Genomic DNA, 26932 nt, shown 5'->3' on the forward strand with positions numbered 1-26932 from the left:
AACCGTGGCCAGCGCGTCCGACCCTCGGGTACCGTGATGCTCACGGAAAAGGGGAAAACGTCCTCGGGCTTCAGAGGGTGGAGTGGTCGCCTGCGGCCCTGAGGTGAAGGAGGAAATCTGCTTTGTGGGCTGTTAGGGGAAAACGTGGTGGCCAGTGGTTGTTATTTTACACTCGCCACCTGAGAGGACTGTTACAAGCAAGGGGAATGAAATGCGAATGAAATTGATCTGGGATGTGACCTCACGGGGTGAAGGTTTGAAGATGACTGACTTTTGATTCACATCTTTTTTTAAAAACACTGTTGGTCTTCCTTGGTGGTTCAGATGGTAAAGAATCTAACTGCAATGCAGGAGACCTGGGTTCGACCCCTGGGTCTGGAAGCGTACTCCAGTATTCTTGCTTGGAGAATTCCATGGGGGGAGGATTCTGGCGGGCTACAGTCCATGAAGTCGCAAAGAGTCAGTCAGGACTGAGCGACTAACACTTTCACTGGAAACTGAAGAAAGTGAAATATACTTTCTGGTATTACACCCATGTGATGTTGTCTAGTGGTGATCTCTAGGATTTCATACAAAGCATAGCAAAATCATTTCCTGTGGGTATTTTCCCCCACAACAGATTCCCAAACCAGAATTTAAGAGCACTGTCCTTAGAGACAGAATATCTGGTTTCACATCCCAGCTCTGCGGCAAATGAGCTGCGTGGGCAGTGGGCGAGTTAAAACATCTCTGTGCTCCCTTTTAAGCCGTTTCAGAAAGGATTCCCTTTCCTTTTGACTGCTTTCATGAATGCATGGTCCCTTTACAGTAGAGAAATGGCTACTTCCACTTCAGAGGTTTCCAAGAGTCATTTATTTGGCATGTATTTTGACCACCCACATGTCTGGTGCTGTGAGAAAAAGCCGACTTAGAAACAGTAGTGATGGTGGTTGTATTCAAGGTATTATGATGAGCTGCTTGGCCAGGCCTCTTATAGGGCAATGTCTTCCTGCCGTCACTCCACTGCAGGTCTGGTTTCCAGCCTTACAATTCAGTTCAGCAGTTACAGTTCACTTGGTCTTTATCATGTGCCAGGTCCGCCTGTATGTGTGTATGTGCTTACTTGTTCAGTCTTGTCTCATTGTGATCCTGTGTACTGTAGCCTGCCAGGCTCCTCTGTCTATGGAATTCTCCAGGCAAGAATACTGGAGTGGGTTGCCATTCCCTTCTCCAGGGGATCTTCCTGATCCAGGGATCAACCCTGCCTCTCCTGCATGGCAGGCGGATTCTTTACCAGCTGGGTCACCAGGGAAGCCCACCAGGTCCAGATAACATATCCCCAGTCACTCTGTTTTGTGGACTGAGTTACACTTAGCAAACTCAAAGATTGCACTATAGAGATCTCTTAGCAGGTATAACAGGAAATTCTTCGAATACTCAGCATCAGAAATGCACCTTCCCTGGTGATGAGCACTCTTAGAGATGTTTGAAAGTTGCCCTAAGTGGGAAAAAGAATTTCCATAGAAATGTGAGAGCTGGCAGTCTTTCTGCCTCAGATCATCTGTAGCTTTGGGGTAGACTGGTGACAACCTTGGGCACCTGTCTCCCTTGCTCCTCAGCCACGGACAACTGTCTTCTGCCCCATCCTCTGGACCTGGCAGGGCCTGCTAGGCTGCCCCAGCACCTAGAAGGCAGGCAGGCAGGCTGCCACTGTGGGCTGCACGGAGCCCCATGTCCTTGGGTCTTGGCTGGCACACCACTGATGCCCTTTTGTGGCTGCCCTCCCACCCACTGGGACCCCAAGTTGTTGGGGATCAGAGGGCATATTGCCAACTGCACTTCATCCCCTCCCCATTCACTGTCCTTCTAAGTCACCACCTACGTTATATTTCATGAAGTACCAAAAAATAAATAAATGGGGAATATGAAATATATCAAGTGTACAAGAGTTTTGTTTTGTTGGATTTATTGTCACTCCATTAGAAAAGTTGTATTAGGTCTTCTTGCAGATGGCCTTGTCATGGCAGATACAATGGAATGTATTACAGATTGATTTGCTGGTAGGAAGATAATAATAAAAAATAACCCCCCCTTTATTTTATTTTTTTTTTTATTTTTATCCCCCCCCCCCTTTATTTTAAATGTTCTGCTAGGTTTATTTTGGTTATGAAATTCCTCTCTTAGTAAAGAAGAAATTTAAGAGGAGATAATGTAAAGAAAAGTTTTATCTATTCACTGATTTTAAAACTCACTGAAACCATAATCTTGATTTATGTTTCAGTTTAGCAAGAACTTCATTTTATGTTAGTCTCCAAAACAAGCTCTGACCATGACTGTCTTGTCTACTAGTCCTATTTGCAGATGGAGTAGGGTCTGCACATGGGTTTATAAATCTGTAAGATAAATCTTCTGACATTTATGCTGACTTATTACTGCAAATTTATAGAATATTTCCCTGTCTGTTTATCACAAGGAGGATCAGATTCTTCCACCAATATCCAGAGCTGCCACTTAACTTTAATAACTGGTAGTTATCATTATAGTGTGCGTTGCATAGGATTATACCAAATGTTTTACATGTACAGTCAATCCTTGTTAGAACCCTGTAGCTATGTGTTATCACCTCTGTATTACAGATAAGAATAATGTGTTGGCAGAGAGCTCTTCTGTTTTTTAATCTTTTTATTAATCTGTGCTGCCTTAACCTTGTTTTTTCTCTAGTTTAATTTTGTCAGTATTGACTCTTTAATTTGCTTCACAGAGATCGGAAATTGTACAATTTGGGACTCAAAGGCTACTATATTAAAGACAATGACAACAGTGCAGGTAATACGGTATAAAGGCATATAGCCCCTTTTTTACTAAAATTAGCCATAATACTGTATAGAGAAGATGCGGAAGCAAAGCAGGGAGGTTATTTGGTCGTAGTTTAAGCACTTGCCTTATTTGGGAAAGCTTACTTGGCTGCTCATGCATGGTGTACTTAAGTTTCATATTATCAGATCCCAGTGCCCTGGCTCTGGCTTAGGTTTTGGTTTGCTGGCTTATGTTACCCAGGCATTGGAGCCACCTTGCTCTCACGGCCTCCTTGTTTCAGTACTTTAGCAGTTTCATAGGTAAATGGTTCAGGGTCAACTCCAAGGGAATATACATAGTCTGGCCTGAAGTAAGGGGGCTACCACCTGTATTAACTCTCCCACATAACAGATAGAATCTCGTCTACACTTTGAGCCTGACCCGAAAACCACCTGGGTCTCTGTCAGACTTCCCTGTCAGGACCCCATTTGTCCCTTCCACGTGGATCTTTATGTTTCTCCAGACATGGAGGGAAGACTGCAGCCCAAGGTGTAGTAGGTGAAACCAGAACAAGTAGCATGTCGTGTGACCTGAGAAATTCCCCACCTCTCACATGACGGAGCCATCATTGCGTCGTCACTTACCTACCCGGTAGAGTGTTTGGTTGTGTTTCAGTGTGACAAGTAAGATTCCTCTAGACCCTAGGGTCCCACTGAACAGGAGGGAATATGCATAGCCCAAGGGGAGCATACAGCATATGTAGCTGATCCATCTTCCCTGTTTGTTCTCCTGAGCCTCCATGTTACGTGGGCTGGTGAGTGGAGTCTCCTTTATTACCTAGATTGATATCTTTCCCTCTTTGGCTTTTAGTAGACTTTCTGCCCATAGGATCTCTTAGGCTTCATCTGTGCAGTGTAAGATTCCCATTCTGTTGCCTAAGATTGTTTAGCTGCAGTGCAGCTCAGCCCTAATTGAGTATGTTCATATAGAGTGTTTTGTCTCACATTTTTTAAATAGAGCATTTGAGTGGCTTTTGTCCAATTAGTGCTATGATCTACTTTTGGATAACCGTAATAGGATAAAGTAGAACAGGTTTTCTCTAATCAGGGAGCTTGAAAAGATCTTCCAGTTCAGTGGATTTCAGACCTTTTTAATAGTGAAACCTTTCATTAAATGAACTTTCCCACAGAGTCCCAGGCTGTAAATCCCAGTTGAGATTGAAGTACCCCTGAAGGGCCTAAAGACCTGCCTCTCACTTTTCTTATTACCAACTCCTAGAATAACTCCCCAAGTCATCATGTTAAACCCACTGCTCTAGTGCAGCGGTGCTGCAGATGGGAATGTGGAAATGGGGCCGTTTTTCCAGGGCTTCCCTGCTGTGTTCCTTCACACATCCTCAGTCCCTGCACAGCGCCGAGCAAGAGGAGGCGCTCTGTGCGGTGCGCTGGGTGGACAATGGCAGGCGGAGCCAGACTCGAAGCTGTGTCTTGGCTCTAGGAGGCTGTTTCCTCACTAGTCCACATTCCCATCAATTCCTTTTTTTCTTCCTTTTATTTTTTTTCCCCTTAAAAATTGTCACATTTGCACACCTTTACTTTGAGCAAGTCATGTAATGACTCTGGATCTCAAGTTGTTTTTCATTAAAATGAGGACGATAAAACCTGCATTTAAATCTTCTCTGAAACTAAGCTAACATAACAACCACTGTGTGTAGGAGAAGAAGCCACGGACGAGGAGGAAGGCAGCCATTCCCAGGGCCCTGCAAAGCCCCACGACAACAGATGCCCAGACCCAGATGAGAGTGAACTGGATTCCGAGGCTGAACTCATGAGGAGTATGGGATTGCCCCTTCAGTTCGGTAGGATATCCGCACATAAGAATTTTGAGGTAAGTGTTAGTTTACTTTAATTGTTTGTTTCTTAATTTTCTTCATAAAATATCACATGGAATTTTTTTATCCCAAATCTAATGCTTTCTTGAATTAGGACACCTCCCAGCTGGTGCTAGCGGTAAGGAATCAGCCTGCCAACACAGGAGACCTAAGAGACACTGATTTGATCCCTGGGTTGGGAAGATTCCCCTGGAGAAGGGCATGGCAACCCACTCCAGTTTTCTTGACTGGAGAATCCCATGGACAGAGAAGCCTGGTGGGCTACAGTCCATACGGTCGCAGAGTCGGACACGATGACTGAAGCGACTTAGCACACACAGATACACCTGTTTTTTAAGTGTATGTACGTATTTATAAGATAACTAGAACTTATGGTTCTGGTTGTGATATGTCTCATGCATGATGATTCCTCTTTTTAGGAACGCAGATAGTACTATTCACTTGTTCGTGTCACTAAAACCCAGGTTGGGAGGTTAAGGGTATTTTGTTTAATGTCAGGATAGATTTAGATTCTACCTATTCTTATAGTTTCTTAAGTGCAGTTTATATTCAAGTTATTTCTCTTTGTAGGAATCTATGAATACTAGAAACAAAGTTAAAATAATGAAAAAGAAAAAGAAAAAACATCAAAAGAAGTACTTAGATGAAATTAAGAGAGAATCCTGGAGACAATGTGAAGAAGATGACATTTCAGCTTCGGACGATCCTTCTTCATCTGAGAATGAGAACACCAGAAAGTACAAACTTCAAAGCCAAAAAGACGTTGAGGCTGAAAGTTTTCCCGTTGAAAACACAGTAGATCCAAAGCTGGAAATTACAGAGATGTGGGAAAAGTACTGGAATGAATACGGTGGAGGACTGCTGTGGCAAAGCTGGCAAGAGAAACATGCAGATCAGACCCTATGTCCAGAACCATGGAATGTTCCAGACACAAAGGAGGAGTGGGAGCAGCACTACAGCCAGATGTATTGGTACTATCTGGAACAGTTTAAGTACTGGGAAGCTCAGGGCTGGACTTTTGATGCCTCACAAAGCCAAGATACAGACACTGGTGGGTCTAAAATAGAAGTTGACAACAAGAAAGATGAAAATCACGTGAAAGCAGACGAACTCTTTTCTCCATCTTTATCCGTTGGCAGCGAAAGCTCTAGTTCAAGTGATAAAGATCACAGTGAAATTCTCGATGGAATTAGTAACATAAATCTGAATTCAGAGGAAGTAGAACAGAGACAACTAGATATTTCCCTAAGTTTTGATGGACATCAGTGTTTGAGTGAAGTTCCCAGCAGAAGAGAATGCCCTGCTTCTGGCCACAGTGAACCGAGTCATGGAGGAACCACGGAAACTAGCTCGTCTGGGAGCAGAAGTACAGACCAGCCAGCTCAGGGTAAGACTGGCCTAGATTTTTGGTGCTTGTCTTTTTGTTATTTCCGTTATTAATTTAAGAGCTATATAAGAGACCGTTAGATGTATTTGCTTCTTAAGAAAGAGAAGTTGTTTCTAATTAAATGTGACCATGCCATCTTTAGAGTTACTTAGATTAGGATTTCATCAAAGTGTGATAGCTAAGATGTCACAGAGGTAACTTTGTGGATTAATTTGTATAGATTTGGACAGCCATGAGGAAAAGTAGTTTCACAGTTCACTTTTTTTTTTTCCACTTTGGCTACCCCCTGGCTTGAGGGATCTTAGTTCCCCAACCAGGGATCAAACCCAGACCAGAGCAGTGAAGGCATGAAAGCGCCAAATCTTAACCTCTGGACCACCATGGAATTTCTTAGAGTTGACATTTCAAGTAGTTAGATCATGGGAACTTTTAGACTTTCATAGACCTAGCTGCGAATTGTGTATGTGGATACACAGAATAAATAGATGTGGTCTGGCATGCAGTTCTTTGCAGGAAAGGCCCTGGAAGATATTGATTGCCTTTGGAAATGACAGAAGACTTGTCAAACCAGGGACAGAAACCCACTGTGATATCTCCACCTCTTTAGATTCACAGGAGTCCTTAGAAGCAAATACAGTCAGAGACGAACGCCACCCCAGTGGGACTGATGGGGACGAGAGTGGAGACGAGCCGCCTGAAGAGAAGCGAAGCAAACTCAAGAGGAGGTGAGCCACTAACCACCTTTCTCTCCAGCTCACACCAGCACGCTGTAGAAACTAGGGAGCTTCCTGAAGGAGAGCATACCTCTACCTGCTCTTTCTAAACAGCACGTGTTCTTGCTAACTCCTCAGTTTCTTAGAGGCAGAGACTATGTGTGTACTTGTGTGTACTTATATTCTTGGGACCTCGTAGGTTCTACATATACATACAGTGAGCTTAACTTAATTTGCAAGAGTTATTTCTCATCATTTTCATTTGTTACTGTCACCCATGTGGTAGAGATCACTAAAAGATTTCCATAAAAGGTGGGGATGGTGGCTCAGAACTAAAGAAGCTGCCTGCAAGGCAGGAGACATGGGTTCCATTCCTGGGCTGGGAAGATCCCTGGAGAAGGCAGTGGCAACCCACTTGCTGGGAAATCCCATGGACAGAGGAGCATGCTGGGCAATAGTCCATGTGGTCGAAAATAGTTGGCCATGACTTAGCAACTAAACACAACACTGAGTTATTTAATATCACTTTCATCAGAACCTTCTTAACATTATTTTTTCTTCTGTAACTTTTTTGGTTGGGTTGATACCTCTCAAATATTTCATTGTTTGCTTTTAAGGAAAACCTCTAGAGATATCACTTAGGAGATTAGTTAAGGTTACAGGTTAACTGGTGTTTTTCCGAAAGAAAATGGAGAAATCTATATTTGTACCATGTTCAGGAATAGACATAATTACTTGATTTAAGATTTGAGTGCTTGTTACTGTGTCCCAAACACTACTAGGTAATTGATCTCATTTGGTAATCCTGATTGAGCTACGCTTCTTCCTGTCTTTCTGGGTTTGTGAACTGTGGTTGACTATTGTGATGGGAAAGTTTACATGGGTTGACATTTAATATTTGCCTGAATTGGTGGGCTCTATAGTTAATGGCTTATCACTGTTTGCTTTGTTTGTTTAGTCACGAACTGGACCTCTATGAAAACCCGGACTCAGACTTTGACAACGATGGTTCTCTCCTAGGATTCAAGCACGGCTCAGGGCAAAAGTAATGTTCCATCAACGCTGTTGTCTTCTAGAAATCTTAACCACTCAGCAGTCCTCAAACTTTCTTGATACTCAGATAGGGAATGGTGGTTACCTATTTCCTGGCATTTGAGGTGTTACAGTCAAAGCACTAACCTCTCTTATTAGTAAGAATTGTAGCACTAACACTGTGCATTTGATATATTCACATTATTAACTCAGTTGCACTTCATAGCAATCCAGTGTTTTTAGTCTACAAAATTGTAACTGTCTCTTTGTACTCCAAGCCATATAGTCATTTAAAGCTAGAGTTGATAGAAGTTAGTAATATAAAGGGTTTTCCTGATAACTGCCACATTTTAAAATTCCTGGCAGAATTTATCTCTAACCACATGTAATTTTATTGAGAAATCACTTAGGTAGCTCTTGCTGCTATATATTCACAGAGATTTATTCTGTTACCTGGAATTTAACTTAACTGTTCTTCTGTTTGGCGCACACAATTTCACTTAGAAGGGTAAGGTACATTTTTTATTAAGTTTATAATATGGGTGGAAGATACACTTGACATTTAAAGCCAAACTCTTCAGAGTTTATCTGTAAGTGCTGAATTATATGTTACACTGTAGGTCCCTAATAGTCTGTAGGAGAGGCAGTTAGTGAGGCTTCAGAGAGTCAACGAAGGCTTCACAGTGGACATTTGTCTTCTGGGACTGGAAAAATTCAGATGGTTAGATCAGCAGATGTTTTCTAGTTACTTTAGTAATGGGGGTTTACTTCTTAGGTGAGTTCAGATTGATTTAAGAATCTAGTGGCCACTTTCAAGATAATCTGAACATACCCAGAATAGGGTTAGAAGAGCTTTGGCATCACCTCACTGTGAGAAAAATTGTATTTTCCCCAACGAGCATTGGGGTTATAGTTTCCTCCTGTTTCTTTGTTACATTTTACAATATAACTTCTCCTTTCTGTTTTAAGTAAGATATGTTGATATTCCCACCTTTGGTCTTTCACATTTCCTTGAGAATTAATCTACAAGCTAGACCCTAAAAAAGTCCTCTGCATGTTTAACTTTATTTCCTAATTTCCATAATTTAAAAAAATGAAATAAAAGTATTGACAGCTAATAGGAGATAGTGAAAATTGTTAGTTTCTTCTGTTTTCGTATAAAGAAGCAAATCTGTAGACCCTCATGTCTGAGTCCACTGCTTTTGATTTGGTCACAGATATGGAGGAATTTCCAACTTCAGTCACCGGCGGGTCAGGTATCTGCAGAAGAACATGAAGCGGAAGTCAAAGTCCTTGGACATGAGACGACAAATCAATATGAAAAACAAGCACATCTTCTTCACTGAAGAGTCAGAGAAAACTGGTTTTAAGAAAAGCAGAACTTTGAGTAAGGTGTGTGTAACATTTGCTCTATATTTGCAAACCCGGTCTCAGTTTGTGACCCTGGCTGCTTAATTATTTGCAAATAAGAACCCTGCTTCTTCTGGTTGTCAGGGCACCAAAAATTCTGTTCCATTTGCTTCTTCAAGGCTTTTTATGTGTGAATGAAATTTGCAGAATGGGTAATTTGGGGGTGGTCTGATGGGGATGTTTGAAATCTACAAAGTAGTAACATGTGGAACAGTATGTAGGTGATGTTGTCTGATGTGTTCAGTGACATCTCATCTGTTTCAGGCTAAGTACCATCCTGGAGGCTTGATATCTGACAGCAGCTTTTGTAAGCCTTAATCTTGAGGTCATCTAGAGGTGATCAATCTTAACTTTGCACTGACAAGTTCACCCTGATGTCATGAGCCCCAAGACTAATTTAGTGACTCACATTGTTAACTGGAGCACACACGTCCCCTCTCTCGGATCTTACTGTACCAGCCTTCTGAGTACCTAGGAAACAAAAGTAATTAGAGTTGCTTTTGCTTGGTTTCATAAGTGGTCCTTCTCTGTTATAGAAAAAGAGCACCATCCAGTGAGCAGTTTTGTATTTGCCACCTCTGGAGCAGCTCTGTAGAGCAATGAAACGAAGTCTCAAGCCCCATGATGACTTTCTTTTACCCGTAGGGTACATTATCTTTTCTTAACTTCATCATCCTTCCAAAGCATGCTACAGATTTATCGCTGGTTTTAGTTTTACTGTATTTCAGATTGCTTGGTTTGTGGTATTATTTTACTATGTGAGTGGCCCTGGCTATATCTGGAACAAATTTCCTAGTACCGGTTAGATCAGTCTAACCGGTACTGTGTTGGATGTGGTAGTCCCATACATTCGTGCGTAGATGAAGAGCTGAAACATAACTGCTGTGTGTGGCTGAGGAAGCAAAATCAGTGTGGCTGTTGTGCCCTTAGTATCTGATTGGTGCCCCCAAAGGAAGGTTCTGGGTCGTGGTCTCTGCCCATCGCCTGACTGTCACTCTTATTCTCATCTCCTGACTCTTAGGAAGATCTGTTATGAAGGATATTCTTGTTAGAAAATTGCATGGACGTGTGCATCATCTGACCTTGAGCATTGTTCATGTTTCAAAAAAGAAACCTATTTCTTAGGAATCACTTTACTGACTGCTGCTTTGTTAGAAGGCAGCTTGCATTTTCTTTAGATGGATTGACACTAGGTCTTTGTAGAGTTCATCTCTGATGCTGAGTACAATTTAACATAGATCAAATAGCCTGGGCCATTGCAGAAATTTCTGTATAGTTGGAAAAACTAAAAGTTATGGCTCAACAATAGGTGAGTGCATTTGTAATGGTAACGTATAGTACGCTTATATTGTTAGAAGACCTAATGGAAAGTTACTGGAACAGAGACCTTTATCCTCTTAGTGTTGAGTGCTCGCAGGAAGGTCATCGTCTTGTGTTTAAGTGAGATCATGGTATGTCCAAGTAACACAATGCATTTAGGTTGGAATTACTTATTCACATTAACTTGTATGATGTAGTGTACGTATCTAAGCTAATACTGTGACACAGCTTGTCAAGTCACAAATGGTAAAGCAGGTAGACATGTTCTTTGAAATGGAGAATTAATTCATGCTTGTAACATCTTTTAACATTTCAGGTAGAAAAATTTCTAAAATGGGTTAATGAACCAGTGGATGAGGAAGCACCGCCAGAGTCGGTTTCTCATAAAAACGTGCAGGACACTTGCACAAGCAGTGGCTCAGAGGAACCAGAAGTGTCTGTTGAGAAGAGGGATGACCCGGTGGAAACGAGTGAGGCAGAACCTGGACCGTGTCCTGCCATGTGTCCATCTGGGGAAGTGGGAGCAGAAAAGCATGACGGGGCCAGCCCAGAAGCCGCTGGGACAGATACAGAGGGCTGTGTGCCCCAGGCTGCTTCGGACCCTCGCCAGGCAGAGGATGAAGGTGAGAATGTGCTCTCACTGTCACGGGCGGAAGGTCATTGTTCTCGGTGTGCCTTTCCCTCGTTATCGTTTACAATCATCTACACCTTTAGACTCAGAGCCCCCTTGGCTGAACAAGCACAGTAAAATAAAAAGTTAACTCACATAGGGAGCTATATGAGCACCTCCATCAATGCCATTAGACTGGCATCTGCCACCACGCTGCTCTGTAGGCTGCGTGTTCTGGAGCGCAGCCCCAAACTCTAGTTATTTGATGTAACCACGCTTTAGATAACTTCTGTGATTTCCTCTTTCTGCAGTCAGCATCTGTATTGGTTCTGTTCTTTTGTTCTAGCTGAAAGTCCAAAGAAGAACAAGAAAAAGAAAAAGAAGAACAAAAAGGGGCTGAATCCGCCCCCTGAGATCGCTGCTGTGCCTGAGCTGGTGAAGTACTGGGCTCAGAGGTACAGGCTCTTCTCCCGTTTTGATGATGGGATTAAATTAGACAGAGGTAAAGTGGATGTGTAATTTTTAACTTTGTTTTGAAATAATTTCAGATTTGTAGAAAAGTTACAAGAATTCTAAGACACTTTAATATCCTGTCTACTCAGACTGAGCTCTTTCTACCCTTTTGCCACATGTGCTTTGTCATTCTGTGTGTGTGTTTTCTGATCCAGGTACTCCTACCCCTTAATACTTTGGTGTGTATTTTCTAAGAACAGTGATGTAACAATGATCAATTTGTGTAACAATGATAAGGTTAGAAATTTCACATTGTTACGGTGTTATAATCAACAAAGTAGTGCTCTCCTTTCATCAATTATCCTAATCGTGTCCTTTGCAGCGTTTTTCTTCCTTCCAGTGTAGGATCATATATTATATTTATTTTCATGTTTCTTTAGTTTCCTTTAATCTGGGACAGTTCCTTAACCTTTTTGCCTTTCATGACTTTGACATTTTCCAAAGAACAGCTGCCAGTCATCTTCCATGGTGTCTCTCAATTTGTATACACACATGTTTTTTAAACTCTAGACTCAGGTTTATTCTCTATTTTTAGCACAATTGATAGATAATTAAACAGAACATCTGATGTGCAGAAAGCTGTAAGTTAATCAGTTAACTGGAAAGTTTGAATTCTTTCTCCAGCTCTCCTACCATGACCTTAAACAGCTAACTTACACTCAGTTGCACAAACTGACACTTATTTTCATGTTGGGGCTACTTAAATATTGGTCTTTATTAACTGTCAAAATCAGGAGGTACTGATCTGTGGTGGAGTTTCTGAGGTTCCATGAACCTCTTAAAATTATTTGTAAAATGTTGTATATCAGGGAGCATACATAGAGATTGTTGGGGAAATAAGACTGAATAAAAACTGATAATTCTTTAATAGGAGGTTATGTATTTATTCTTCTAGCTGTGAGGAACCATTTAAAGTTTGGTTAAAAAAGCAGGGGGAGGGAATAGGAAAATTGGTGCATCATTTTGTTCAGAGAAATATCATTCTGAAAAATGTAAATTCCTTCTGTTGGACAAGAAGGAGGAAGGCAGTGTCCTTTTCCTGTGGAGTGGACACAGGACTTCATTTCTGAAGATGAAGACAACCCTACAGTCCTGCTGTCACATCCTTGCTTTCTGCAGATTTTGCCAAGTGTCTGGTACAAATCTGGTTCATTACTTCCCCTCTAGGAATGAATTAATTGCGAGCCTCAGTGAAGTTTGGGGAGTTGATCAGCTAGAACAGCTATCTTTCTATTTTCCATGATAGGCAGGCAGTTGTTACTACTTCAGACAGAAAAATCAGTATTACTTTCAGTTATTGGAGGGGTTTTGTAAAAGAATCAGGCAAGAGTAGAGGTGGTTGTTTATGTGGAAATTGGGACTGGGGATCATACTGCTCTGTTTGTAACAAAATTTGTAGACCTTTCTTTCAAACTGGATAATATATGATTTTTTGAAAAGAGAGACTGAGTTGTTTTTTAGGTATTTATTCACTGGTATATGTCGATGTTTGCTGTGTCTGTATCTACCTTGGCTTCTTGACACTGAATGTCCTAACAGAATCCTCTCCCTTTGCAGAGGGCTGGTTTTCAGTTACTCCCGAGAAGATCGCAGAGCATATCGCAGGCCGGGTCAGCCAGTCCTTGGAGAGTGGCACCGTGGTGGACGCCTTCTGTGGAGTTGGAGGAAATACCATTCAGTTTGCCCTAACAGGGAAGAGAGGTAATTGGTCATCAGTGGTTTACTCATTAATTAATTTCAGTTTATTCATCAGACGCTTCATTTTCCTTCAGCCCTATCTTTACTAAGATATAATCATTGATAATTTAATGCCAAATATTTAACAATAATGGTTAGTATATATTAAGACTACACTTTGTGTACTGGTGTAAGTGTTTAACATGTATCAGTGTATTTAGTCAATAGTCTTGTGATATGTATCTTTTATACTTTTTGGGTTTTACAAATAATCAGAGAAATAAAACATGCAATAATGTACCCAAGTTCACACAGACCCAGCTCAGCAGTGGCAAGATTATAACATGATATAAAAGTAAAACTATTAAAATGGGAGACTGTTCTCTGGAAGAAGAGAAGCGTAGATGGTGCAGCAGGGAAGGTGGGGCTTTGCCCTCACCCGCTGTATGATTTTGGACTTCTTTAATCTTAATGGAAAGGAGACATTAAATTGAGAGAACCATGTGATACCTTTCAGCTTTGACATCCTAAGACACTAAGAACCTTTTAAATATTAGACTGTCCTCATGGTTGTTTGACTTCAGAATCCCAGAAAAGAAAACCTGTTACTAAATATCTGCCAGGAACTGTGTCGAGTAGATGGTACCTGTGCTGTTTCCTGGGACGGGTTTCGGGGGAGGCTCTATGAGGCTGGACAGGTGGCCAGTAGCTGCCGTTCTTGGACTCTGCAGTTCCCCGCAGTATCCTCCGGCACCTCCAGCACTTCGTTCACCTGCCGGTTTGAGTTGCTCACACTCTGTTTGGCCTGAAAACAAAGATGGCTTCCAGGAGAGCACAGATGAAAACAGGGCGATTAGCCAAACACAGTTGGTGTTGAAAATCACTTTTTTCTGTTGAGTTTTTGCTGTCGACAAGGTATCTCTGCATCTGTTTCCATGCTATCAATTCGGCAGATTAAGTAGCTAAAAGGGACCTTGTCCCTTTTATAAATATGAATGTTATTTAGAAGAACAGTGTTGTGGATGTTTGATTTTGCAACATAGGGTTGGTGCCTTTGTTCATTGTTCCAGTGATTTACTTAGTGCATTATTTCCCCAAAGCATTAACAAACCTTGAAACCCAACATTTTCTGTAATACAGCTATTTCCTTGTCAACCATGGTGTATGCATCAGGATTGCACTCCACCCTTGCAGACATAAAATATTGCCACTAACATCCTGTTGCACACACAGGTGCACATGAGTAATTTACTGCAAGACACGAGTGAGTTGGAATTAACTTAGTTTGTGTTGCTAATTATGAAATTGAAGTAAATTAAATGAGAGCCCATACAGTAAAAACATGATGTCTGTTCCCTCTACCTAAAATGTCTCATTAAACATCACCAGCAGGTGTTTTTGCATCTCTTCTTCATAAGTTGGCTACATAGGTTTGTCAAAAAGTGTTTTATTTGCCTTTCTGTAGACACTGTCAAATCTGTCTACTTTTGGACATTGCCTCATCTTGAGGAAATTGGTCTCCTCTGAAATCTTAGCATTTCTAAGCTGTCTATGCAGCCATCACCTTCCCAAGTGTCTACCATCCAGCTCTCTTGACCACAGACCAGCCTTGGGATGCTGGGTAGCCACCTCATTGCTTGTCTTGGCTCAGCAGCCTAAATGAGATAGCTCTGCAGGCCACGTCCTTGGTCTCATTTTCTTGATATAGCACAAGTGAATCTTCCTAGGTAAGGTGAAATTTTTAAATTAAATTCTTTCATTTATATGACCAAATCTCCCTTTAAAAAGTCTTTTTAAAAGGGACTTAAACGCACGGAAAATAAAGACTGCTCAGAACATGAACTCGTCCGTATAACTGACAATCAGTATCATTGAACTCCTCTTTCTTGTTCCTATTTTTAGTGATTGCCATCGATATTGATCCTGTTAAGATCGATCTTGCTCGCAATAATGCAGAAATTTATGGCGTAGTAGACAAGATTGAGTTCATCTGTGGAGATTTCCTGCAGCTGGCTTCTAGTCTAATGGCCGACGTTGTATTTCTCAGCCCGCCTTGGGGGGGACCGGACTACGCCACTGCCGAGATCTTCGACATCAGCACCATGATGTCTCCTGACGGATATCCTTTGGAAGTCCTAGAGTTCACTCAAATGGTGGTTGTGGAGAGGAAGTGTGTGTGTGTGTTTGTGTGTGTGAAATTAGTGAACAGGAGAGATGTTAGCTAATAGCACTTGATAGATTCCAGTTTGTTTTGCATAAAAATTAGCTGGTGATTGATCGCCAAAAGTTACGGCACATATGAGGTTATATTTCCATTGGTTACTCTCCAGTTGTCCCATTAGAAAATAAGAACTAACTGTTTGGAATTACTGTCTGGAAATCAGGGGTTTCCTCAGGACCTGTCCCTGGACTCTGGCTGACTGTCCCCTGACTTCTTTTTAGCTCACACTGACCTGAGTTCTCTGTGTCTCCAAGTTCTGCCTGCTACTCCTCCTGGTTACTGGAGCAAACCCCTTATTTCAGGAAGAATAGCATGTATTATTTTTCCTTTTATCTCGATGCCCCAGAGGAGTCATTTATGGCTCTTAACAGGAATTGTTTTAAATCACTAATGAAAATTTAGAAAAATACTGTGGACCGAGTTACTTGTCTTTATTCTTTACTAGAAAGATGTGGCTATTGTACTTTCCCGTTCATCCTGTTTTCATAAAAACTAGGAAATAGCAGAAAGAAAGAGTGTGTGTTTCTAGCTCTTGGTTTCCTCCCCCAGGATAATCCAATATATAGATTAAACTTCTAATCCCTGACCTGTTGGAAACTGTTCAGTCGTTCAGTCATGTCTGACTCTTTTTTTTTTTTTCTTTCCATTTATTTTTATTAGTTGGAGGCTAATTACAACATTGCAGTGGTTTTTGTCATACATTGAAATGAATTAGCCATGGAGTTACATGTATTCCCCATCCCGGTTCCCCCCCCACCACCTCCCTCTCCACCCAATCCCTCTGGGTCTTCCCAGTGCACCAGGCCCGAGCACTTGTCTCATGCATCCAACCTGGGCTGGTGATCTGTTTCACCCTAGATAATATACATGTTTCGATGCTGTAGTCATGTCTGACTCTTTGTGACCCCATGGACTGCAGCATGCCAGGCCTCCCTGTCCATCACCAACTCCTGGAGTTTACTCAAACTCATCTCCATTGAGTTGGTGATGCCATCCAACCATCTCATCCTCTGTCATCCCCTTCTCCTTCTGCCTTCAATCTTTCCCAGCATCAGGGTCTTTTCCAATGAGTCAGTTCTTCACATCAGGTGACCAGAGTATTGGAGTTTCAGCTTCATCATCAGTCCTTCCAATGAATATTCAGGACTGATTTCCTTTAGGATGGACTAGTTGGATCTCCTTGCAGTCCAGGGGACTCCCAAGAGTCTTCTCCAACACCGCAGTTCAAAAGCATCAATTCTTTGGTGCTCAACTTTCTTTATAGTCCAACTCTCACCTCTATACATGACTACTGGGAAAACCATAGCCTTGACTAGACGGACCTTTGTTCTGTTTTAGGTCCCATTAGAGGTACTGTTGGGCTTCTCAGGTGGCTCAGTGGTAAAGAATCAGCCTATAAAACAGGAGACCCAGGTTCGATCCCGGGGTCTGGAAGATTCCCCTGAAAAAGGGAATAGCAACCCACTCCAGTTTTCTTGCCTGGAAAATTCCATAGATAGAGGAACCTGGAGGGCTGCAGTCCATGGGGTCTCAGAGTTGGGCATGACTGAGCAACTAACGCACACATAGAGCACTGTTCCATATAGGAATACATTTGGGTTATGATGTAACAGTTGAAGAACATATCTCTGTTCAGAAATCAACTGCTGTTTTTGTTACTTTTCCTTAACTACTGTCCACCTTTGAAATTTTCAGACTTTCCCAGAAGATCACTAAAAATATCGTTTTTTTTCTTCCAAGAAATGCTGATATCGACCAGGTAAGCCGTTACTGAAGATCTTCTATAAACCTCTGGTGTGACTGTTACAGAGATTGGACAGAAAAAGATACAAGGTATTTCTTTACTTGAGAGCATATTTATGAGAAGCCCTGGTTTTTTTTTTCTTTCTATTATTAGAAAATTGGAAGTGCTTAGCAGTTAAGTCTACCCATGCCCATTTCATCCTTTTCATCTCTTTGGCTTCTGGCGTACATGACCATAAACAGAACACTCAGGGCTTTTCATTCCATGTCCTGAAAGGATGAATGCGTTGTGTTCCAATCTTGCACACCTGACATAGCCAAGGTATCTTTACTGAAGCCTGCCTTGAGAATAGGTGTTAGGTATTCCTGAAAATGATAGCTTCGATGTAAATACACAGACAGATGAAACCTTAATGTGACCAACAATTTTTCCTATGGTCTTGAGGTGTAGGGCACTTGACTAACATTCACATGTACTTGTTCTGTTCTTATCACAAACATTTATTTTAAACATGTTGGTTTTTTCCCTAGAATAATAACTGCTTCACAGAGATCTGAGGATGTCTTGGTTTCATGCTTTCGTTGATGTGTTTTGTAATTACTTATCACTCCACTATTCTGACCTGGAGGATTCCATCAACTATGTAGTCCATGAGGTCGCAGAGTCCGATGAGCTACTTTCAGTTTCACTTTCATCACATATCTGCTTTGTGCTAAGTATGCTGATGAGAATCCTTGGTCTTTCATCTTTAAGTTTTACTCCAGCATTGCTGGGTGTTGGTTTTTCCTTTCTCTCCCATTTGACACTCTGAGAGCTGACTCTCACTGAGCTTTGTTCATCATATTTTACTCTGAAATTATCTCCATTATTTATTCAGCTATGTTCTCACCATCTGTTTTCCTTTATCAGGGCATCTGTTACATGAAAGTTAATGTCCCATATCTGAATTTTCTGGTGTTTTGTCTCCTTTTTCCTTCTGGGAGATTACTTCTATCTGTTTTTCATTCCTCACATATATAAATTATTTCTATCCCATCTAATGTGTTTTTTTGAAGAATAAATGAAATAAGAGGTAAATCATTTTTCACAGTCCCTTCAGCCCTTAAATGTTCAAAAATTCTTGTGTCTGTTACTCAGAAGATCCTGTCATAAAGTTGTTGTGGAAAGAATGTAAACATTACTAAGACTTGGAAGAGGAATAGGTAAAGATACCATGATTTCCTAGAGGGAAAAGTGCACATCTTTAACGTTTGTAAAATGGGGACTTCCCTAGTGGTCCAGTGGCTAAGACTGCTGCCTCTGCAGAGGGCATGGGTTCCATCCCTGATCAGGGAGCTAAGATCCCACAAGCCACGAGGTGCAAACACCACCCCCCCAAAACTGTAAAATGACAGAATCTAATTTATAAACACACATTCCAGATTGTAGATTTTTCTCTTCTCCTCTACCGACCAGTAACACTTATGTACTGAACATGTACTTGTGTTAGTTTGTTATGCTTTCCTATCTCTGCTTCATCTGCTTAATCTTTGGAATGCTGGGTTTCAGATCTGGCTGCAAATTAAATCACCTGAGTAGGGTTTTTTTTTTTAATTGTGGTAGAACATTCATGGCAAAATTCACCCTAAATCACTCTGAAGCATACAATCCAGGAACATTGAATATATTCATGTTGTGGTACAGCCGTCAGCATCATATGTCTCAGGACTTTTCTCTTTTCTGACACCGCAGCTCTGTACCCATCACAGACTAACTCCACATCTGTCCACCGATGCCCCCAACACCCAGCTTCTACCCTCTGTGTCTGTAAATCTGACTACTCATATATACCTCAGTAAATGGAGTCATAGATATTTGTCCTTCTGTGTCTGGCTATTTTCACTTAGTATAATGTCCTTAAGGTTCATCCATGTTGTAGCATGTGTCAGAATCTTCCTGTATTTTTAAGGCTGAATGACATCCTGTTGTATGCACACACATTTTGTTCATCCTGTCACCTGTCTGTGGACATTCAGCATTGTTTCCACTTTTTGACCGCTGTGGATAATGCTGCTATGAACACGGGTGTACACACGTCTGGTCAAGTCCTTGCTTTCAGCTTTCTTGGTTATGTATCCACAAATGGAACTGCTGGATCACATGGTGATTCTATTCTTGGGTTTTGGACTGCTCCCCACAGCAGCAGAATGACTTTACATTCCCAGCGGTAGTTCACAAGAGCTCTGACTTGCCCGCAGTCTCAGTAACACTTGTCATTTTGTTCGGTAGTAACTGTCCTAGTGGGTATGGAACGGTACCTCACTGTGCTTTTGACTTGTGCTTTCCTAAGTGATGCTGAGCATCTTTTCATGTGTTTGTCTTCTGGGTATTAACCCTTTATTGGATATATGCTTTCCCAGTTTTTCCTCTCATCCTATGGGTTGCCTCTGAAGTGTTTTTTGTTACTCTTATTGTTCTGGCCACACCACACAGCCTGGGGGATCTTAGTTTCCCAACCAGGGACTGAACCTGAGCTCCCTGCAGTGAGGATGCAGCATCCTAGGAACTGGCTCACCAGGGAAGTCCCTCTTTACTCTCTCAGTAGTGCCTTCAAATGCACAAAATGTTTTCATTTTGATAAGTTCAGCTTAGCTCATTTTTTTGTTTGTTGCCTGTGCTTTTGATGTCATCTCCAGAAATGGCTGCATTCTGAATTCAGTGTCTTGAAGATTTTCTCCTGCTTTCTTCTAAGAGTTGTACAGTTGTCACTGAGTAGCTTTTTAAACTGCTGACACTCAAATCTGCTGGGGAAGGTTCTCTCCAGTTTACTTTGTGGGATGAGGCCCACACATGAATTTCTAAACCCCCCAAGTGATTGTCATGTGCCGCTAGCAGTGAGATGCTCTGGGCTAAAGGAAGAGGAAACAGAATGAACAAGTCTGCGCGCTTCCTCTGAGTTTTAAGGGGACGGTCTTAGATCTTGGTGCTTGTCATCTACTGGCGAGCCTTTGTGTCTAAAGGTCGGGTCTCTCAGGTAGTGTGTGCTATGACAGGAGAAAAAGCACTCTCTCCTGGCTTTTTTATCAAATTGAATATTAAACCTAACATCTGCTACTCATGTGACTCAGATCTGTGTTAAGGCTGAGCCTATTCCATAATTCTGTTTTTCTCACATGTAAATATTACACATCAAGAAAAGGAAAAAAATTTTAAATTCTACATCATAACTAGTCTCACTAGTTTAAATGATCCTTAAGCTAGTTTAAATGATCCTTCTGTTAAACATTAGATGGGATATTTGGGTACTTGAATGACTATAGGAAATTCACTATCACGAAAGTTTGAGTGAGTATATTTTTTCTAGTTAAATGAACGCTTGCCCAAGGAGAAAGTGAACTTTTTTTCTTGCATTTTGGTTTACTTCACACACCTGCCAGAATTGCAGTTGGTAGCTAGTTTATTCACATATTCTACCTCTAGAGGGAGTAATGATACTAGAGAATAATAAAAGTAAAAAAAAAACTTGAAATTTCAAATGTATTATACCGGTATTGAATTTGGATCGAATTACTGTGGGAAAGCAGCTTTTCTTTTTTAAATGAAGAAAATCTATCCACATATAGGAATTTTTTCCCAATTTTGATCTGTTTGATATAGTTTAATAACTTCCTTTTTTAATTTATTTTAATTGGAAGGCGCTTGCTTGACATGGTTGTGTTGGTTTCTGCCATACATCCACATGACTCAGCCATGGGTATACCACATGTAGGATTTTTTAAATGAGAGAAGAGATGGTACTGCGAGATTTAGAAAGAACAGAGTGGCGTGCTTGACATGAAGTCGAGTTCATGAGAGTCCAGTTCTTAGTTGTACTTCCTATCCAAACAGACTGGCATTCCTTTTGGTAAATGTAGTGTATGTAGGTCCAGTACCAAAAATATAGCCTGTAACTGGAAACTGCTGATTTTTATCTATTTACTTCTTTCCTTCCCTTCCCCTCCCTCCTTCCTCTTCCTCTTCTCCCTCTCCTTCCCCCACCCCTCTCAATTTATTAAACTTAAAAAAGGGGAAGGAACCAGATGACATTTTGTCAGTTAAACATACTAGTGAAAAATAAAGACAGCTGTAAATTGATGGCAGTAAGTTTGCTTGAAACAAAATATTATTTATTGCCTTGAACTACATAATTTTTAGTTACATAGTTATAATTTCAACTCCAGAATTCTAACCTTGAAAATGTATGTACTTGTGAAAATATCTTTTGGAAACACAAAAAGGCTAAGGTTAGAAATCATTATTAAATAGAACACTTAAAGTAACATACTAATTTTGTTTTCAATTTCTAAACACTAGATGGGTGTTTTCAATACTTGCTTTAGTTGTCCATCGTCTGAGTGTCCTGGCTAGAATGAGAGATTCGTGAGTGCATCCCTTGGTTTGGTTTTGGTTTTGGTGCACTCCACTGCCTACAACAAAAACCCTTGAACCATTTACCCAGTAGTTGTTGAGTAAAATAATCTGTCATAGACCTCAAAAACTCCCATGTAAGACATCTTCATTCCTTTTTCTACCTAAAACCCCCAAGTGCAGGAAACCCTACCTTCTCAGATTCATTTTAATGTAATTCTGTGTATGAATTACAGGGTGCTCTTTTCAGGGAGATTGATAATATTCCTGATTTTTAGATTTAGGAAGCCAAACCTCATCTTAATGGCTTTCTGGATTGATGAGCAAGTTACTGGTAGAACTGAGATGTGGCCGCTTGCCTCTGGCTGCTCTGCTCTCCCTGTTCCAGCAGATTTTTTGCTGCTGTTTCAGCTCAGTGCTGCTCCTCTTCACCCACCTCATCTCTTCTCCTTTCCTTCTTCTTCCTCTCATTCCTCACCCCACACCCAGAGAAGACTTCTGCTTTGCCAGTCTCAACTTTCTTTATGTAAATCACTATTTAAAGAAATGGGAGAAATGTTATATTAAGTTATATTATAACTTATAAGTTATATGTTATATTAAGTTATATCTTAATTCATAGATAAATTACTGTGAAACAATTATATTTTAAATATACTAGTCAATACACCTTTCATTGGTTAAGACAAAATTCTTCATTTGCCCTTGTGAAAAATCAGACTGGCACAAAGATTGCTGTTGTTTAGTCGCTCAGTCATGTCCAGCTGTTTGTGACCCCTTGGACTCCAGCACACCAGGCTTCCCTGTCCTTCACCATCTCCCAGAATTTGCTCGAACTCACGTCCCTTGCGTCAGCAATGCCATCCAACCATCTCATCCTCTGTTATCCCCTTCTCCTCCTGCCTTCAGTCTTTCCTAGCATCAGGGTCTTTTCTAATGAGTTGGCTCTTTACAACAGGTGGCCTAAGTATTGAAGCTTCAGCTTTAGGATCAATCCTTCCAATGAATTTTCAGGGTTGATTTTCTTTAAGATTGACTGGTTTGATCTCCTTGCTGTCCAAGGGACTCTCAAGAGTCTTCTCCAGTACCACAGTTCAAAGGCATCAGTTCTTTGGCGCTCAGTCTTTTTTATTGTCCAGCTCACACATCCATACTTGACTGCTGGAAAAACCATGTTTGACAATGCAGACTTTTGTCAGCAAAGTGATGTCTCTGCTTTTTAATATACTGCCTAGGCACAAAGATAACAGAATAGAAAACGAAACACTTCTTTCTTCCTAATAATTGCTGCTCTGAAATGACTTCACTATTTTTCATTTCTAGTTTTAATTATTTTATGCCTTTTTAGTTAATAGTGGGATATATACATGCTTCTTCTCATTGTAACAGATACTGTTTGACTTCTGCTGTCATCTGTCCCTATTGAAAAAACACGGCCATCTCTTTGCATCTCAGTGGGAGAGGTTGATATCGACATTGTTACTTTCCTAGTGGGACAACCTATTTTTTTCTTTCAGCATGTACCATGGAATGACCTTTGCTTCTTCCCTGTTTCTGTATCTGTGACATTTTTCTAAGAGGAAGTTGAAGTGCTTTAGAATACGTGCTCATTGATGATACACAGTAAATCTTACTTCCTGCTGGAAGCTGGTAGAGCACGTGTAATACCACTGAGATTAGATGTCTCACCTCCAAACCAGTCCCTGGTACTCCGGGAGCCCTCTCTCCCCCACTCCCTGTCTCCAAACGGCACCTCTCTTTGCAGAACACTGCAGTGTTGCTGGTTACAAGGACAGGACTGCAGAGGTGTGTGCCTCTGCTGTTGGTACTGGTCCCTGGTACTCCGGGAGCCCTCTCTCCCAAACTCCCTGTCTCCAGATCTCTGACTCCCAGGCTTCCACTGCATCCCCCTTTCTCTTCACCCTGCTGCCACCCTCAACAAACTGGTCTCTGGTGATGTAATCATGGTTAGAAGGGAGTGTATTTGCTAGTAATAGACCTGAGAGGTAGACAAAAGATGCTGGACTAAAATGAAACTTTGTCTGTGTCTGTGTAAGCATTGCTCTTGTGAAGCATCCTTTTGAGGTTAACTCTTTGGAGGTGGAGAGATGGTGGTGCTTTTAGCTTTTCAATAACGGGGCCAGTCACCGTTTACAAGTAGACCACAAAAAGAGCAGTATAGGGGGGTCGGCCGGCAGGGTGGGCGGCGCACGGCGGGGTGGGCGGCACACGGCGGGGTCGGCGGCACACGGTGGGGTCAGCGGCACACGGTGGGGTCGGCGGCACACGGTGGGGTCGGCGGCGCACGGTGGGGTCGGCGGCACATGGTGGGGTCGGCAGCGCACGGTGGGGTCGGCAGCGCACGGTGGGGTCGGCGGCGCGGCGGCCTGTGGGCCCTGCAAGGGCTTGGGTTTTACTTCACACGAGAGGCTCCTGCGGGGCTTCTGGAAGGTGGTTGTTGCAGCTTCCTCTAACTTTTTGTTTCTTTTAATTTTATTTGTTTTTGGCTGTGCTGGATCTCCGCTGCCACACGGGCTTTTCCCTGTTGCAGAGGGTGGGTCTGTGCGCTTATCACGGAGCCCGGGCTCCAGGGCGTTCAGGCTTCCGTGGTTGCGGCGCGTGGGCTCCGTGATTGCAGGTCCCGGGCTCGACCGCAGGCTCAACAGCTGAGGCGCACGAGCTTAGTTGCTCCAAGGCGTGTGGGACCTGCCCTGGCCAGGGACTGAACCTGTGTCTGCATCGGCAGGCAGACCTGAGCCGCCAGGGAAGCCCTCGCTCTGACTCTGTTGTCAGGCCTGTTTGGGCTTCCCTGGCGGCCCAGACGGTCAAGAATCCGCCTGCGATGCAGGAGACCTGGGTTCAATCCCTGGGTGGGGAAGATCCCCTGGAGAAGGGCATGGCAGCCCACTCTAGTATTCTTGCCTGGGGAATCCTATGGACAGAGGAGCCTGGCGGACTACAGTCCGGGGGTTTGCAAAAAAAGAAAAAAAAAAAAAAAAGCAGTATATTTAATTACAATAAAGTGGGGAGGGGAGACTTGAAAACATACACCTCCAAGAGCAGCAGGTGGAGGAGGTGATTTAGGCTGGGAGAACAGCACAGAGGCCACCCAGGAAGCAAGAGTCAGGTCATAGAAGCTGGAGCTCCTGTGAGAGATGGACAGGTCTGTCTCGCTCTCTGATGTGTTCTATCTTAATAAGTAAACCTGATATTCGGGAAGGATATGTTGGTTTTCTGTTCCTCTAAGTTCTGTAACTTCTGGCTTTGGAGAGATTAGGTCGTATACATTAGGTCGTATACAATAACATAGCACCATGGTCCTACCCGTAATGTGAAAAGTGTCTGAAACAACAAGTGTTTCTGCTACCAAACACTTCACTAATACCCACCTGGAAAGTGACAGTGTTTGAGATGCCTCATTATTTGAAAGTCTTAAATAAAAAGCCTGAGTGGTATTGTCTGATAAAGCATCTAAATGGAAGGTTTATTTTGAAATCATGCTTATGTACGTATGACTTTCTTCTGTTCCATTTTCAGGTGGCATCCTTGGCTGGGCCTGGAGGGCAAGTGGAAATAGAACAAAACTTTCTTAATAATAGATTGAAGACAATCACTGCTTATTTTGGGGACCTGATCCAAAGATCAATCTCTGAATCATAAGTGAGGTGGGACAGAGACCAAAAGGTCATGTAGCAGTCAGATTATCATTCACCGGAACTTCTCTCTGTGCTCACTGATGTTTTGTGCACAGGGTCTAGTGGGTATTTGTGCCCAAATACACATTTTCCCCCACTGGTGCAATACTATGTGAAATTTGCTTTTAAGCATCCATTTATTTTATAGTTAGTGTTTTTTAGGTTTCTATGGGAAAAAATTAAATATATTTTATAATGTAAAAGTTTATATTCTTTTTCTATTAAAACGGCAGTCAACAGAGGAAGAATATGTCTCTTAATTATTAATCTAAAAAGTCTGTTCAGTCATTTTTACAAGTAGGTTAGAATTCATGGACATGGGGCTCTCTGGCCACTGGGGATGTGGGACCTTTATCTTCCAATAATACAGACGTATTAAACATTAAACAAAACATGGCTTTGGCTGGGATGCAGCCAGGGGATTGAAATAGAGAATTTCCAGTAAATATTAGAAAAAAATAACTATTAAATAAAAAGCAACTGGTGGAGAATGGAGCAATGCTAACTTTAGTCTTGAAACGTCACGAAGTTTGCCTGTTTGCCTTGCAATATGGGAGCAGTTGAACTGATCAGTAAGGATTAAATTAATTTTTAATCTGCAACATCAAAATCTGTCAGCGTTCTAGGTTTTTATACTTTTTCATCAGGTAGCATTAATGTCTATACCATAAACTTGTCACCATCTTTTAAACAATGGCAGCATTGGTCATCCACAGCTCTATACATGGCCCTTAGCACTAGAATATGCTTATTGGCCTCTTGGGGTGGGAGACTGGAGGGGTAAAAGCAGATATCCAAAATCACCAATTATTTTTTAGTTTTTGTCACTTAACCTTTCATGCATATACTTTGTCCACAGTGCATTTTCATGCTTGTATGTTGTTATTGTTAAAACTAATTTGTCTTACTGAGCATACATGACTGTATGCAAATAGAACAGGAAGCTCCCGCTGATAGCACAGAGATAGCTGACTTATAGAATGACTCACTGATAGATTATCAGTAGTCCAAAGAACTTACCAAGCAATCCCATTGTTCAAACAAAATCTTCCTTAGAAGCCAGATTGTGTTCTAGTCCAACTCGTTTTGTTTTTTTCTTCTTACTATGAAACTTTTTAAAAACACTTTTATAAAAGTGAATATATATTCCAGCAGTTTAAATACAAAGTTAACACACCTACCCTGCCATCCTCTCTGCCTTGACCCTTCCCCTATGCCCATTGCTCACATTTCCACTCCTCTTCCCAAAGGCAACTACTGTTGACACTTTGGTGTGTATCCTTTAAGACACTTCTCTGTTCAGTGTAACCTTGTCCTCACACAGTAGGGTGGTGTGGGATTGGATTGATTTTTGTTTTTAATGTCTTACAAATTTTTCCACAGAAATACATATATGTCTTCTAACAGTCACATAATACAAATCTATGAGAATTTCTTTAACCATTACCCAACTATGAACTCATATTGTTTCCAGTTTTTACAGTTGTAGATAGTACTACAGTGTATATTTTTAAGTAGCATAGGTTCCTAGAAGTGGAATTTTTAAGTCAAAGGTCGT

The 26932-nt window shown here is 41.6% G+C and overlaps 1 protein-coding gene across 9 annotated transcripts in view; it reads left to right on the forward strand.

Annotated features, from left to right (window-relative positions):
- Positions 1 to 26932, forward strand: part of TGS1 (trimethylguanosine synthase 1) — a 31357-nt gene that overhangs the window by 349 nt on the left and 4076 nt on the right. For 2 of the 9 annotated variants that reach the window (XM_070477118.1, XM_070477121.1), the window contains exons 2-12: positions 2741 to 2805; positions 4490 to 4662; positions 5237 to 6053; positions 6661 to 6778; positions 7725 to 7811; positions 9016 to 9190; positions 10845 to 11151; positions 11485 to 11640; positions 13209 to 13352; positions 15231 to 15447; positions 17230 to 17308. In XM_070477118.1, the coding sequence (XP_070333219.1) occupies positions 2741 to 2805; positions 4490 to 4662; positions 5237 to 6053; positions 6661 to 6778; positions 7725 to 7811; positions 9016 to 9190; positions 10845 to 11151; positions 11485 to 11640; positions 13209 to 13352; positions 15231 to 15447; positions 17230 to 17308 (2338 nt within the window). Of the gene's footprint in view, positions 1 to 3; positions 104 to 2740; positions 2806 to 4489; positions 4663 to 5236; positions 6054 to 6660; positions 6779 to 7724; positions 7812 to 9015; positions 9191 to 10844; positions 11152 to 11484; positions 11641 to 13208; positions 13353 to 15230; positions 15448 to 17229; positions 17309 to 25216; positions 25870 to 26932 lie in introns of those variants that run through there. The other 7 variants (XM_020900820.2, XM_070477125.1, XM_070477126.1 and 4 more) reach the window with 7 other exon arrangements.

The sequence above is a fragment of the Odocoileus virginianus genome, chromosome 15 (genome assembly GCF_023699985.2).
Source record: "Odocoileus virginianus isolate 20LAN1187 ecotype Illinois chromosome 15, Ovbor_1.2, whole genome shotgun sequence".
Classification (NCBI taxonomy): Eukaryota; Metazoa; Chordata; class Mammalia; order Artiodactyla; family Cervidae; genus Odocoileus; species Odocoileus virginianus.